The 14,592-nt window shown below is 42.2% G+C and overlaps 1 protein-coding gene across 5 annotated transcripts in view; it reads right to left on the bottom strand.

The window, feature by feature from the left end:
- Positions 1-14,592, bottom strand: part of XYLB (xylulokinase) — a 277,360-nt gene that overhangs the window by 128,161 nt on the left and 134,607 nt on the right. The window contains exon 16 of one of the 5 annotated variants that reach the window (XM_073630000.1): positions 1,982-2,163. The exons of the other annotated variants lie outside the window; for them this stretch is intronic. Coding sequence (XP_073486101.1) covers positions 2,141-2,163 — 23 coding nt within the window. The 3' untranslated portion in view covers positions 1,982-2,140. Of the gene's footprint in view, positions 1-1,981; positions 2,164-14,592 lie in introns of those variants that run through there. 5 annotated transcript variants of the gene reach the window in all.

Raw genomic sequence — 14,592 nt, 5'->3', positions numbered from 1 at the left:
GTTTAGTAATATACATTTATACATTTTTTCCCTTATGCAGTTTGAAATGCACGTAAGAGATGTAAGTCTCTTATGTCTCTTTGTGCAGTTCCTGGAAAGGCTTATGGGCAATGCAAGACTAAATATCAACAGTCCATTACGTTCTCCGTTTTCATTATCACTAAAAAAAAACTTTAATTGATTCCAAAAGTATTTCTTTTTCATAAGTAAATCTAACGTCAAGTCTATAGCATGAGTTTTATGCCCCAGAGATAAAAAAAAAATCCATTTAATGCACAGAATACTTGACAAGTCTATTATGAAAAATACTGCATTTCCCTAATCAACTGCTGCTTTTAAAATCAGTAATCTTTTGTCATTAAGAGCTACTTACAACCCGTATTTTCTGACTGAGATAATTCCACCGGAAGTCCAAGTATACAGATAAGAGATTACACTATATGATTTTCTAGGCAGGAGCAAAAGTCTATGTGTAACCTCTGGCCGCTGCAAGAAATATTCAGCATTCCAAATGTTGTTTTCCACATACAGTACAATGATAACCACTTTAAAAAACAAATCCAGATCCATATCTATGTATAAAAATGTCCCTTTGTTTATCTTTTCCTTTAAAAGCCATTCATTAAGACGGCCATAGATGATGTGATATTCTTTCCTGCAACTTGTGGTTCGATTCACCTATTAACCTCCCTGGCGGTATGGGTATGATTATGTCAGATTTTTGTGTCTCAAAGAAGTACAATTATTTTGCATAGAAGTTTGACGTTTTATATTGTAGGCCTGTAATTCTTAGCAATAACACACTTAAATCTGTCCACCAAGAGTCTAGAAGATATCCCGAGTATGATGAAGTTTGAAACACAAAATAATACATTTTAATATAATAAATAATTATAAAAAATAATAATATAATAATAATAATAAAATTAATTTCCCCACTATTCACTATCGATCAATTCTGCAAGTGTTCTAATTTACTATAGCTGTTTTCTAGCTGGTCTAAAACCACTTTTGACGTAAAGGGACACTTTTTGGTTGCTATGGACAATCTCCAGTTTCCAGGCATAAAGAACAGTATATATAATATAAAACTGCATGCAGGGCATTGGACAAAGCACTGGGGACAAAAGGGATGTGAAATAATTTCATACAGTAATGTAATCTGTAAGATTACAGTGTATTGTATGTATTATGATTTTTCACTTTTTTGAATTTGCCGCCGGGCTCCACCCCCGTGCGTCGCGACGCTCGCAGGGAACGGAGCCTGGCACAGAGAGGCATCGGGCGGAGGACAGAGCCCACAGACACAGACATCGCAGGATCCTGGGGACAAGGTAAGTATACTGCACCAGGTTCCTGCAATGCAATCCCGAGTGTGGCTCGGGTATCCGCTAATGGTGCTGAAATTTAACCCCCGAGCCACACTCGGGAAAACCGCCAGAGAGGTTAACACAGTCAGTCCCTCCTGCGGAGCTATTGTGTTCTCCCAGCCTGGGGTGCAGGGGGCGCAAGAGGCACGGGGAGCCATCCCTGCTGGCAGAATACAGTGATTGTTGCTAGCGGCTATAGCCACTTGCTATAATCGCATGCAAAACTTTGACATGCTGGTTGTACCAAAGTCGATCAATGGATTGTTTTGGGTACAATCACCCTGCCCATGGATGATTCAGTTCCTGCTGAATCAGCCAAGATTCAAACCATCTATGGCCGGCTTTAGTGTACTTAATTATGAGTTCATTATAAGACTTCCAGATAATGAACAGAAATCAAAAGTACAGAAATAGACAGAAAAGGATGCTCTGTTCCTTTAAAGCTGAACCTAATTGCATCTGAGCACCACAAACTAAAATTGCTTTTTATTTAATTTTTTATTATTTGAAACAAACTCACCCATCCATTCATGTCTGAATGCTTTATTCTGTTAAAAAATAACTTTGAAAAACACCTCTAGCAGTTTTAGCTGCAGCCATCTTGAGTAAGGGCAGATGATTTATGTAACATTTACTTTCTGGAATCCATCTGCCCTTAGCTCAAGCATGCAGGAGGAGGGTGTGCTTAGATAAGAAAGCCCCTCCTCTCCTCCTCCAGATGAAAGAAAAAATGCCCATGAAGACTCCTGGGATGTATGACATCTTTTGGCCTAGGCCAGAAACCAGGATAAAACTGAAGTAAGGTAAGAAAAAAAAGGTTAAAACAAGTAATTATTTATTTCATTTTTATATTCTTATCTATTTAATAATGTTAGTAGCATAAGGATTAAAATTAGTTATTGTTGGTTAAGAGAGTCTAGTTCCACTTTAACTGACACACACGCTCCAAAAGAGAAGCAGGCATGAAAATGCCATTCCTCCTAACCTTGACAGTACAACTTAAACAGCACATAAATATTTTCGTTTTTGGTGTAGGGTAGCAGGTTGATTCAATACCCAGTTGCACCTTTTGCAGCATCCATTCTTTGGTTACCTTTCTCCCCTTAAATCACTAGCAGTGCAAAGAAACGTTAACTGAACAATACATGGGTGGATGTGGATTGTAAAATTGAACACAAGTAAAAAATAAGAAGAATAAATCCACTCTCTGGTAAAGGTAACACCTACAATGCCAGCTTTTGGTGACAGTAAATGTATAATGTATTTATCAACTTTCTAAAATAAAAAAGAGGAGAGACTTCCTTTAAAACCAAGCCTGAAAACGCACCGGGGTTGATTTACTAAAGGCAAATAGACTGTACACTTTGCAAAATGCAGTTGCCCTCTGCAAGTGCAGTTGCTCCAGAGCTTAGTAAATGAGATAAGGCTTCACTTTGCAAATAGTACCCAATCATGTGCAAGGAAGATTTAAAAAAAAAACAGCATTTTTGCTTGCACGTGATTGGATGATTTTGATGAGTTTCTTGTCATTTACTGGAGTTCTGGAGCAACTGCACTTGCAGAGTGCAAAGTGCACAGTCTTTTTCCCTTTAGTATATAAACCCCACTCTTGGCACACGACCACCACACTTGCAAATGCATAAAATATTATTTAGGGTGCATTTACACCTATTTGTTGAAAAATGTGCATGCCACACAGCAGCGGGCAAATGTGGCCTGGCCAACTTCCAGTGTGGCGGGCTTGGGGAAAGCTGCTCTTCTTCTGCAATGTCTCCTATCTGCTCCTCCCAGCGCTAGGCACCCAATAGGATCGCCTGATATTTTGGCCAATCAGGAAACAGGTCTCATGCCTGCTTCCCAATTGGCCAGGAGGAGGATCAGCGAATTTTCATTTGCTGTTGCAACGCACCTGGGTGGACTCCAGACGCAATGCTCTGCGTCCCAAGTTCACCCTATTTTGAAGCCTATTAGAGCCTCTGGCTCTAATCGAGTTCATCAAAAAAAAAAACCCTGGTCGCTGTAATTCATATGCCCAGTGACCCGAAAGGGTCACATGAATAGGGGGCGGCCGTGGATAGATTCATGCTGTGCATTAATCTATCCACTGCATATAGGGGGTGGATGGAGAGAGGGGGCGGCACTCAGGTGCCCCTAATGGATGGGCCGCCCCTCATCCCAACACACTGGAACAGGGGTATCCAAACTGTGGCCCAGAGGCCAGATGCGGTCGTTTTCTTGCCTTTATCCGGCCCTTGGGACACTATTCCTTCCACTGATACCAAAGACGAAGCACTATTCCTCCCACTGACACCAACAGCAGGGTAATATTCCTCCCACTGACACCCGAGATGGGGCGCTATTCTACACATTGACACCTGACACTGACCACCAAAACTGGGGCATTTTCTACTCCCACTGGCCACAGTCCGGCCCCCCTAAAGTCTGAAGGGCAGTAAACTGGTCCTTTGTTTCAAAAGTTTGGAGACCCCTGTACTAGAACAAGCACTTGGGTTGCAGTGCATTGCAACACAGATTAATACCCTACCATGCATTGTGTGCCACATGGAAACAAAAGCTGTACGTCTGATTTTTGGTCTGTTATGGTGTATTGGCATGCCAAAACGCTATGAACATGCGTTAATCCAGCACAGAGGACCAAATAGATCTGAATGGGCCCCTACAATTGTCTAGAACTGTAAAAATTAGAAAAAGAGGTAGATCACTGGACATAAATATTGATTTATAAAGGTAAACACTTTGTATTTTGTTCTTTTAGAAAGTTTCTAACCTATTTCATAGCTATGCACATTAGAGTCAGTTCTTGTGGAAAACAATTCCACAGTGTCATAAATCGTACAGCAAAGAACTATTTTCTCAGCTGGAGATGAATCTTTTCCTTCCATTCTCAGTATGTGCCCTCATATCTTTTGCAGCAACCTTTAACTAAACAGCTTGCCACTGAATTTTCCATACAGATCGTTCATATATGCTGACCACCTCTCCCTTTTAGTGCCTCTTCTCACCTGAAAAGTAATCCAGATCAGTCATTTCTTATAATGGAGGTCCTCTATGCTCCTTATTAATTTGGCTGTCCTTCTCCACATCTAAAATAAAGCATAGCTGCCAATTGTCCCATTTTTTGCAAGTCAGTTTGCCAACGTGAGCATTTGTCCCACCATGTCCTGGTAGATGTCTCACAAAATGATACCCAAGGGGTTTCTGAGATAGTTTGTTTTTGGGACACTAGGGTGGAAGTTATATGGCCATTTAAGAGAGTTCCATACATGCAGTACTTTAGTAATATTTGGACAGGTATCCTCACCTAAAGCTTGGATTTGTTGAATCTATATATTTTCATTTAATGCAAAGTTACTTTGTATTATCTCTAATGTAACCCAACTCTTAGGAGAGGGTCTGAAAACCAACCCAAAACTGTCAAAAGGCCCAGCTCCTGCTCCTTTTTGAGCAACAAGTTTTGCGTGATGCGGTTTGCCACGATTGCAGCACGATTTATCGCTCGACAATTGCAGCAGGTGTGCACCTGCGTAGGTACCATTGAAAATGAATGCCACCTGAACAAGCGTGGTGTGATTTCTCAGTTTTGCAGAGTGCTTTGGGATCGATTTACGCCCAGTTGTAAACAGGGCTTTAATGCTTCATAAAATTACAATACTTGCCCTCCAAGACCATGCCCACCTTTCTGGCTTTTTAGACCCTCTAATCCAGGGGTGCTCAACCCTTTGAAGAGTGAAAGTCACTTAAGTGATTTGGCAACCGATCCTGAGCCACAATGAAATTAAATGGTTTCGAATTTTGAATATGATATTGAAGATTTTAAATAACAATCAGGACCATTATTTTCCATGGGACCAATCCCTGTTGGATGTTTACCCACTCACCCAATCACAAAAAGAAAAACAGGGGATGACACTAGTGTGAACACTGTCTTTGCTTAATTTTTACAAGGACTCTATGAGGTTGATTTACTAAAACTGGAGAGTGCAAAATTTGGGGCAGCTCTGCATAGAAACCAATCAGCTTCCAGGTTCTTTTTCTCAAAGCCTAATTGAACAAACTGAAGTTAGAAGCTGATTGGCTACCATGCAGAGCTGCACCAGATTTTGCACTCTTGAGTTTTAGTAAATCAACCCCACTGTCTATTTCAGCGGTTGTAGGAAAATGGAGAGGATCAGTTCCTGTATATGCCACCCCTGCCACCCTAAGTGTAAAACAAAATGTGACAGGGAGGCCACACAGGCCCCCTGGAGCATGGGGCAGGTGTCGCCATTGTGACCTCTGATGCTACACCAGTGGTTAGGGTTGTGGTAAAAACATGTCTCAACTGTGGGGTTTTACCACCCCTGCCCCCTCCCCCCCCAAACTGCAAATGTAAATGAGCCTTTACTGTCCTGAGCCCCTCCAAGGCAGCTTTCACATGGGTGCACTGCTTTTTTTGTATAATATATATATATATATATATATATATATATATATATATATATATATATATATATACATAAACATACAAACATTTTGCCTTGCATTTCTGTTTTAAACTGAATGGATTGTTTTACAAGGTGAGAGTTCACATTTACTTTAAGTAAGTCAAGGAGAAGAAAGGGAACTAGTAAAATGAGTCAGTAAATTTCGAATCCTATTAGTAGAACAGAGTAATTGTCAAGTCATCTGGCCTTTAATTTCAGGTTTGCAAAATCCAGTGCAGCCAGTTTTAGCAATCTCCACATGGGGTTTCGGTCTAGCACTGCAGCCTCTTGTCACAGATTCTGTGAAACCTCAATCACGTGCTTTAACCCAAGTTCACAATGAGCTGCGGGAATGAAGCCATGTGAGTTTAGCTGAACTCGCACGATTTCACTCTTGCATGTCAGTCCTGATTTCGGCCGCAATTTCAGAGACATCTGTGCAGGTTTCTGTACAGATGGCAATGAAAAATGCAGCCCGAAATCGCAAAAAGTAGTACAGAAACGACTTTTTGAAATCAGTGCAGCGCCGCAGATGCGCCGTCGCACCGATTAGGATGGAGCCATTGACGGCAATTGCCACCAATTTGACATGTAAAATCACATCCAGTGTGAGCCAGGGCTTAATGTCAATGAATGAAGCTGCAATAGGCTAAGAGAAAAAGGTGCTGGCGATGGAACCAGTTGAAACAGTTACAAAAATTCCCCATGACTACACTCCGAGGGCGGAGCGAAACACATTGGGGGCGTGGCCTGGCGGGAGTCCAGGTTGAGGTTGTCTCTCTTATCACCACCATAGGACTCTGTGGATGTGCGGCACCAGGGATTTTTCCTCTCTTCCTTTCAATCAATCCAGCTAGCCAGCACAGAAAACCACATATGAACTTTTAAATATTACAAATCAAATGGAAGTTTTTGTCTTATATATTTTCAAATATGTACAGAGGTATTATGCCATTCCGAGACACCTCTACAAAGTGTGATACTTCTCTTATCAGTGTCACCACCAAAACTGAGACATAGTTATCAATAAAATAATGGAAAGCAGTTGGAGGAAGCCCCATCCTCTAAAAAAATACTGCAACACACCAGATGTCCACCCTGAAAACCTACAGTATATGATTATCCCAAACACAACATAGCAGAGAGCGGCAGTATGGTTGCCACCTTTCCTTCAAGCCAAACCTGAACACTTTAGTAGCGCATGGCATGGCACCCCAACCGCGGCACGATTGTCGCGATTGTCACTCGACAAATTGCGGCAAAATCTCGCAAATAGAATCGTGGGATGCCTGTCACCCAAAATAAGTTTCGCTTTGCGATTCGGGTGCCATTATACCCATCCCTTCCTATTACAAATCTTCTTCCCCTACCAGCACAAATCCTCCTCCCCCTTACCCCCATGGCAGCCGACAGGGGGTACCACGGGGCCTCCTGTAGGAGCCCCAGCACACAGGGGGACCCGGACAACAGGGGGAATCGGAGCAGCAGGCGGGGGGGGATAGATACAGGGGAGTCAAAACATAAGGGAAAGAAAGAGGCGCCAGGTAGCTGCTGGTGCGGTAGTTTTTAATAAATTAAAGTCTGTGAAGTCCGCTGCCCCCTTCTTCCCACCGATCCCCGCTGCTGTTATCACTGAATTGCTGGAGGAAACAGAGAGCCGCGGGAAACTCATGTGAACTGTCAGCCTCTGATGATGGAGGCGTGGTTAAGCCTCCGGAACGCTCTGATTGGTCACAGCGTCCCAAGCTATCTGACAGCTCACTGCAGTTTCCCCGTGGCTCTGTATCCTTGGCTTCCTTCAGCGATTCAGTGAAACAGCAGTGTGGATCGGGAGAATGGGGCAGCGGACTTCACAGACTGACATGCCTACAACTTTGACATGGGGAGAGAGTGGATTGTTTTTAAACATTTAATTTATTAAAAACTACCGCACAAGCAGCTGCCTGTTGCCTCTCTCTCTCCCTTATGTTTTGACTCCTCTGTAACTGCCCCCCCACCGCTCCAATCCCCCTGCTGTCCTAGTCCCCTTGTGTGCTGAGGCCCCTACAGGAGGCCCCATGGTACCCCCTGTCAGCGGCACTGGTGTCCGGGTCTCAGGCAGAGGGAAACCTGGGCACAGCATTCTAAACCTGTATTGTCTGGGTCAAAACCGGACAGGTGGCAAACCTAAGCGGCAGCCTTTCAAAATTTATAACCAGTAGTGGGAAGGTGACTGAGTGGGGCAAAAACATTTCAAATGCTCTCCAACACATAATACAGCTAGCCACCACACACAGTCTTTATATGTACTAATTCTAACAGTAACGTTAAAAGCAGACATTTTTGTTGCATACATTTTCAAATATATATGTAGTCACTCTGCAACAGCAAGGGACCTCTGCCAAATGTGATCCCTAATTCAATGTGAGCACCCAGACAGCCAACTGACTGACCAGCATAATAAAACTGTGGGCTGGATACCAGCAACCCTAGGGATTTAGATAGCAGAGCAGTGAGACACAGAAGATGGATGCTAAAATAAAAATGACAGGCCTTTAGCAGGTAGTCTGTGTCTCCTGAGTCAGTTAAATGCAAAATGTTCATGTTAGATTAGAATACTCCTTCAGACATAAGAACATGAAACACAACCTTGCTCTTTAACTATAACAAGGCATTCACTTTCTCTCTTTCTCATTTTCTGCTGCTCACCGGAGCTTGTAAGTCCCACGCTGCCTGCTTGGTGTCTATCTTACATAAGACAGTTGTGACTGGAAGCCATGATGTTTCTGGGCAGCTGCAGGCTGCGGTTGTCAAGTAATGGAAATGTTTCTCAACAACCTGATGAGAATTAATGCTGTTTAAATATTTGTTTGCAGACTAAATACGGAAGGCAATTGGCAGTGATGATACTTTTTCAACATGTCAGGCAAGAAAAAAAAAGTACGGTAACTATTGTGATGTCTAAGCTGTCAAGGATTTCAGAAGCTTGCTGACACATGTAACCGGGCTGCTACAAAACTCTGTATATCATTGGAGGTTTTCTTGTACTATGCAGAAAGGAAAAATGAAAAATTGTATTTATTCAACTATATAAACCACAGACAAGTTCAGCCTTTGGGGTTCCCAGATGGTTTAGGATTGCTTTAGAAGTACCCAAGAATAGTTGGAGTTTGAAGTGTAAACCCATCGGCTGACCAAGATTCTCCTGCAAGAACAAGTGGTCTGAAAATGAATGCATTTATTTAAAGAAATGTTCCCCTGATTAGATCGAGTCTTCAGTAAAAAGTTAGAATAGCGTATATCAGCCGAAATACAGCACTACATCCCGGATTGAATAGAACAAAAAGAAATAGAGTAATGGGACTTTTAGATGCTGAAACCTCCTAATGGAATGATATATAACACAGTGATGTATAAAAATAACAACATTTTATTAAATACATAAACATGTCTTATATCGTTTTAGACATGTAAAAAAAATATGCAACAGCAAACTCTGTATACACCCGTAAACAGCCCCTACAACAAGGTGAGCAATTTCCTCAATAGTTACAAAAATGTGTAATCATGAACTATGATAAACACTCAGGACCAAAGTATGAGAAAAGAGGCACTATAATAAGGCATACCTGTAGGTACTGTGAATATCTCCTAAACCTGCACTGTTTAGGAAATATTCACACTGCATGCAGACGGTGATGTCACCGGCGCATGCGTTCTAAAGAGATGGCACACCCGTACCGTCCCTTCAGAGCCCCAATGCCATGGTCCATGACATCTTTGCAGTGCGGCCAATGAAATGGCGGCTGCCCAAGTACCCAGAAGGAAGACCGGGTGAAGATGGAAGCACTCTCAGAAGTGACAGCGCGCTGTAGGAGGGCTTTGTTCTAAAGTAAGTATTTCATAATGTGCTAGTATGCGATGCATACTAGCACATTAAGCCTTTACCTTGCAGGGTTTAAAAAAAAAAGTGTCGCTTTATCGCTTTAACAAAGTGAAGAATGTGCAAATGTGCTACAGATAAACAAACGAAGGAGGTAATCCTGAACTTTAAGGCCCCTTGCACACGAAACTGACAGGCGGACCTGAACGGGCGCTCCATGTTAGCCTATGGAGCGACGGATGTCAGCGGAGACATCTGACCCGGTCCGATCCGCTAAAAGCAGACGGATGGCCCTACGTCCAGGTCCGTCGCCGGCGGATCGGGTGAGATCTGATGAAAACGGACATGCTGTCCGTTTTCATCCGATCCCTCCATAGGCGGCAGCGGCGCCTGACAAGCCCCTCCCCGCTCAGTGAGCAGAGAGGGACCTATCATCCGCCGGCTCAGCGGAGATCAAGGGAGAGATCTCCCGCTGAGCCGGCGGACCGAGGCGGAGTCCGCCTAATGTGAAAGGGGCCTAACGCATATGTGTCATGTATGATGGGCAAAGGGTAGTATATTTTTCTATATAGCGCATATATTATTTGTATAGGCCCAGCTCTCTGAGAAGATCCTTAAACATCAGAGCAGATATTTTTGGCAGCTAGTGGATTGTTGATAAAGACATCATAAAAAGTTTGCTACTGTTTCAGCCTCTACTCTTAGGACTAGAATCTTGCTTTATTTTTTAAAAGAGCATGACAGGTTCTCTTTAAAACTGCCACTGTCAGGTCTTTCTTATATGGAAGCAGTCAGGAAAAAGAATGTTTAAGAATATGAATTAGGTTGTGTTCTTTAACTGTCAAAGCAGAAATGTCAGCCAAGCTGTAAGGTCCCCTTGCCATCTAATATGTCTCCCTTCTAAGCTCAGGGCTAATAATTAGGTACTGTCAATTAACAAAGCCTTTAGGTTTCTTTCATGTTTTGCTGGCAAAATCTTTGTTATGTGAAACTTTTTTTTCAGCGGTTTAGTTCAGGCAGGTCTATTTATTAGACAAAATTTTGTACCACCACAATGAATAATTGATGTATTTTGTCAAATATAATTATTTCTTATGATTATCAGTGCCATCTAGTGGCAATAATGCTGTATTTTTCCTGATTGAAGTAGAAAAGACCACACTAGAAGGAGTTTACGGGCATAGGAAAAAAAATCATCTTACACAAAATCATCCTACACCTAATTGTCACCCTTCCGCTATAACAGGGAGGGAATACAAGTAAATAATAATTATACTATTACAGCTGAAAATTTGTAAAAGGTTGTAGACAATCAGGTGGTAGACAAGTAAGATCACAAGATAGAATATCCCCAAAAATGGGACGCCACGCTCACACGCTCTGCGCATGCGCAATCGCCTACACACATTTGTTTGTGGATATTTATACTTGCAAGGAATCCTTTTATTATAATTCGCATTGGAGACTCGTTTGAATCAGAATACCTGTATGCAGCACTGCAATTTTTACCATTAAATATATCTTAAAGAAACAAAACTGCACTATTGGAGTCTTTGCTTCTTTTGCATGTTTGCACCTTCTGATACCAGTGTCGCCAACCTACCAGATTGAAATTTACTGACACGACACCCAAAATGTACTGGCACAGTCAAGTTTTACTGGCATATTTAAAAGTTATGACAGTTTTAAGTGAAAATTTCAGTATTTAGGCTACAAACAAGTACAATATGCAAATAGCTAAGTGATTTAAGGTAGATATTAAGTCAAAAATGTATTACTTATTTCATTTTCGATATAGTAAATAAGTAGCTCAGGGACAGGAATCGAGAGGGCAAGAAATTAGAAGGGGCGGTGATGATGGCACCTCACCAACATGACACCTCCCCTCCTGAGTCACAGTGTCCCTCTCTCTCCATGTCAGGTGGTCCCTTCAGTCCACTCCTGCCTTACCTTCCTCCTGCTCCACAGACCTGCACATGAGGCTCTGGCTGCTCCGTTCCCTTGCACCATGACTTCACGAGACACACTGCCAGTCCTAACACACTGTAGCAGGCACTCGGATGGTCTCTTCCAAGCGTCACAGCCATATTTTTTACTGGCAACCTTTTTCTTTCACTGGCATTTACTGGCAGGATAAAAGTGCCCTTTTTTACTGGCTGCCAGTAAAAATATTGGCGGTTGGCAACACTGCCTGATACTATGGATATCTGTTCTGGTCTGACCATCGCCTGGTGTGTGGAGGCTTCTGGTGGGAGACGCTCAGGACATCTGCCTCTGGGTGTCAGGCTTGTGGCTGTCAGAGTCTTGCTATGCCTCATGGGACTTGTAGTTCTGCAACAGCTGGAGGTCCGCTAATTGCAAATCCCTGTTCTATGGGATCATTAATCTAACAAGCTCTTTGTGACCCCCCTGAATAAGGGTGGTTGCTGGCTTTGCGGTAAGCCTTCTACCTCACTGTGGTGACGGGGATCACGTGGTCATGCATTCGATCTAGGCTCTATATCTCACGTGGAATTTTTTCAGCCATTTATTGAACTTTTCACTAAATGATTTCTTTTTTGGCACTTTATATGCTATTGCACTTCATAATTGCACTTTATAATACAATGTATGTTTTTTTCTGTATTGTGTTGGTCACATGCATAATTAGTATCTCACAGTAATTGCAATAAATTTTGCACTTTATAGATATTATATGCCATATTTACATACACATTATCTTTGATTCACATTTGAAGCACTGCACTTTATATTTTTATACATTGCGTTGCAATGCACTATTTTGCATAGAGTGTCATTTTGTAACATTTCAATGCAGTTAGAAAACAAAAATAAAAAATCTATGTGATGCTTGTAACTAATCCCATCACCCCTACACAACACACACCAGAGGGTGGACTATAACTCACACTTGCTGGTTTGAACAAGCCCTTACTGCTGACATTCAGTCCTTTATTGTTTTGCTATTATTTAAACCACATCTGTATCGCAGGTGACTGTTTTTGTTTCCACAGTGTGGTCAGGCAACATTGAGCAATTGTATACAGATATACTCTTGTGCTGGCCACATTGCATCACATTTGCCACTGACCAACCAACAACTGGATTTCCCATGTTTTAAAAGAAAATCTTGGTCCGGGTGTCATACACTGTAATTATCATATTCATGTAAAATTCACTGGTGCCAATCACTTCTAAACACTCGCCATTTTCATGGTGAATGAATACAGCAGAATCGAGACATACATCAATAATTTTTTTAGAAATAGGCCCCTTAGATATGAATTCTACAGGTAATACTGTGCATATGTGCATATGTGTATGTATGTGTGTGTATATATAGATATATCTATAGATACAGATATATCTATATCTCTATATCTATAGATATATCTATATACAGAGGGAATGGAAAGTATTCAGACCCCCTTAAATTTTTCACTCTGTTATATTGCAGCCATTTTCTAAAATCATTTAAGTTCATTTTTTCCTCAATAATGTACACACATCACCCCATATTGACAGAAAAACACAGAATTGTTGACATTTTTGCAGATTTATTAAAAAAGAAAAACTGAAATATCACATGGTCCTAAGTATTCAGACCCTTTGCTGTGACACTCATATATTTAACTCAAGTGCTGTCCATTTCTTCTGATCATCCTTGAGATGGTTCTACACCTTCATTTGAGTCCAGTTAAATGATTGGACTTGATTAGGAAAGCCACACACCTGTCTATATAAGACCTTGCAGCTCACAGTGCATGTCAGAGCAAATGAGAATCATGAGGTCAAAGGAACTGCCTGAAGAACTCAGAGAATTGTGGCAAGGCACAGATCTGGCCATGGTTACAAAAAAATTTCTGCTGCACTTAAGGTTCCTAAGAGCACAGTGGCCTCCATAATCCTTAAATGGAAGATGTTTGGGATGACCAGAACCCTTCCTAGAGCTGGCCGTCCAGCCAAACTGAGCTATCGGGGGAGAAGAGCCTTGGTGAGAGAGGTAAAGAAGAACCCAAAGATCACTGTGGCTGAGCTCCAGAGATGCAGTCAGGAGATGGGAGAAAGTTGTAGAAAGTCAACCATCACTGCAGCCCTTCACCAGGATGGCAGAGTGGCCCGACGGAAGCCTCTCCTCAGTGCAAGACACATGAAAGCCCACATAGAGTTTGCTAAAAAAACACCTGAAGGACTCCAAGATGGTGAGAAATAAGATTCTCTGGTGTGATGAGACCAAGGTAGAACTTTTTGGCCTTAATTCTAAGCGGTATGTGTGAAGAAAACCAGGCACTGCTCATCACCTGTCCAATACAGTCCCAACAGTGAAGCATGGTGGTGGCAGCATCATGCTGTGGGGGTGTTTTTCAGCTGCAGGGACAGGACGACTGGTTGCAAAAGAGGGAAAGATGAATGCGGCCAAGTACAGGGATATCCTGGACGAAAACCTTCCCCAGAGTGCTCAGGACCTCAGACTGCGCCGAAGGTTTACCTTCCAACAAGACAGTGACCCTAAGCACACAGCTAAAATAACGAAGGAGTGGCTTCACAACAACTCCGTGACTGTTCTTGAATGGCCCAGCCAGAGCCCTGACTTAAACCCAGTTGAGCATCTCTGGAGAGACCTAAAAATGGCTGTCCACCAATGTTTACCATCCAACCTGACAGAACTGGAGAGGATCTGCAAGGAGGAATGGCAGAGGATCCCCAAATCCAGGTGTGAAAAACTTGTTGCATCTTTCCCAAAAAGACTCATGGCTGTATTAGATCAAAAGGGTGCTTCTACTAAATACTGAGCAAAGGGTCTGAATACTTAGGACCATGTGATATTTCATTTTTTCTTTTTTAATAAATCTGCAAAAATGTCAACAATTCTGTG

Source organism: Aquarana catesbeiana, linkage group LG05 (genome assembly GCF_042186555.1).
Source record: "Aquarana catesbeiana isolate 2022-GZ linkage group LG05, ASM4218655v1, whole genome shotgun sequence".
NCBI classification, from domain to species: Eukaryota; Metazoa; Chordata; class Amphibia; order Anura; family Ranidae; genus Aquarana; species Aquarana catesbeiana.
Note: the sequence above shows the minus strand (reverse complement) of the source record. Positions and strands in the feature narration are given on the sequence as shown.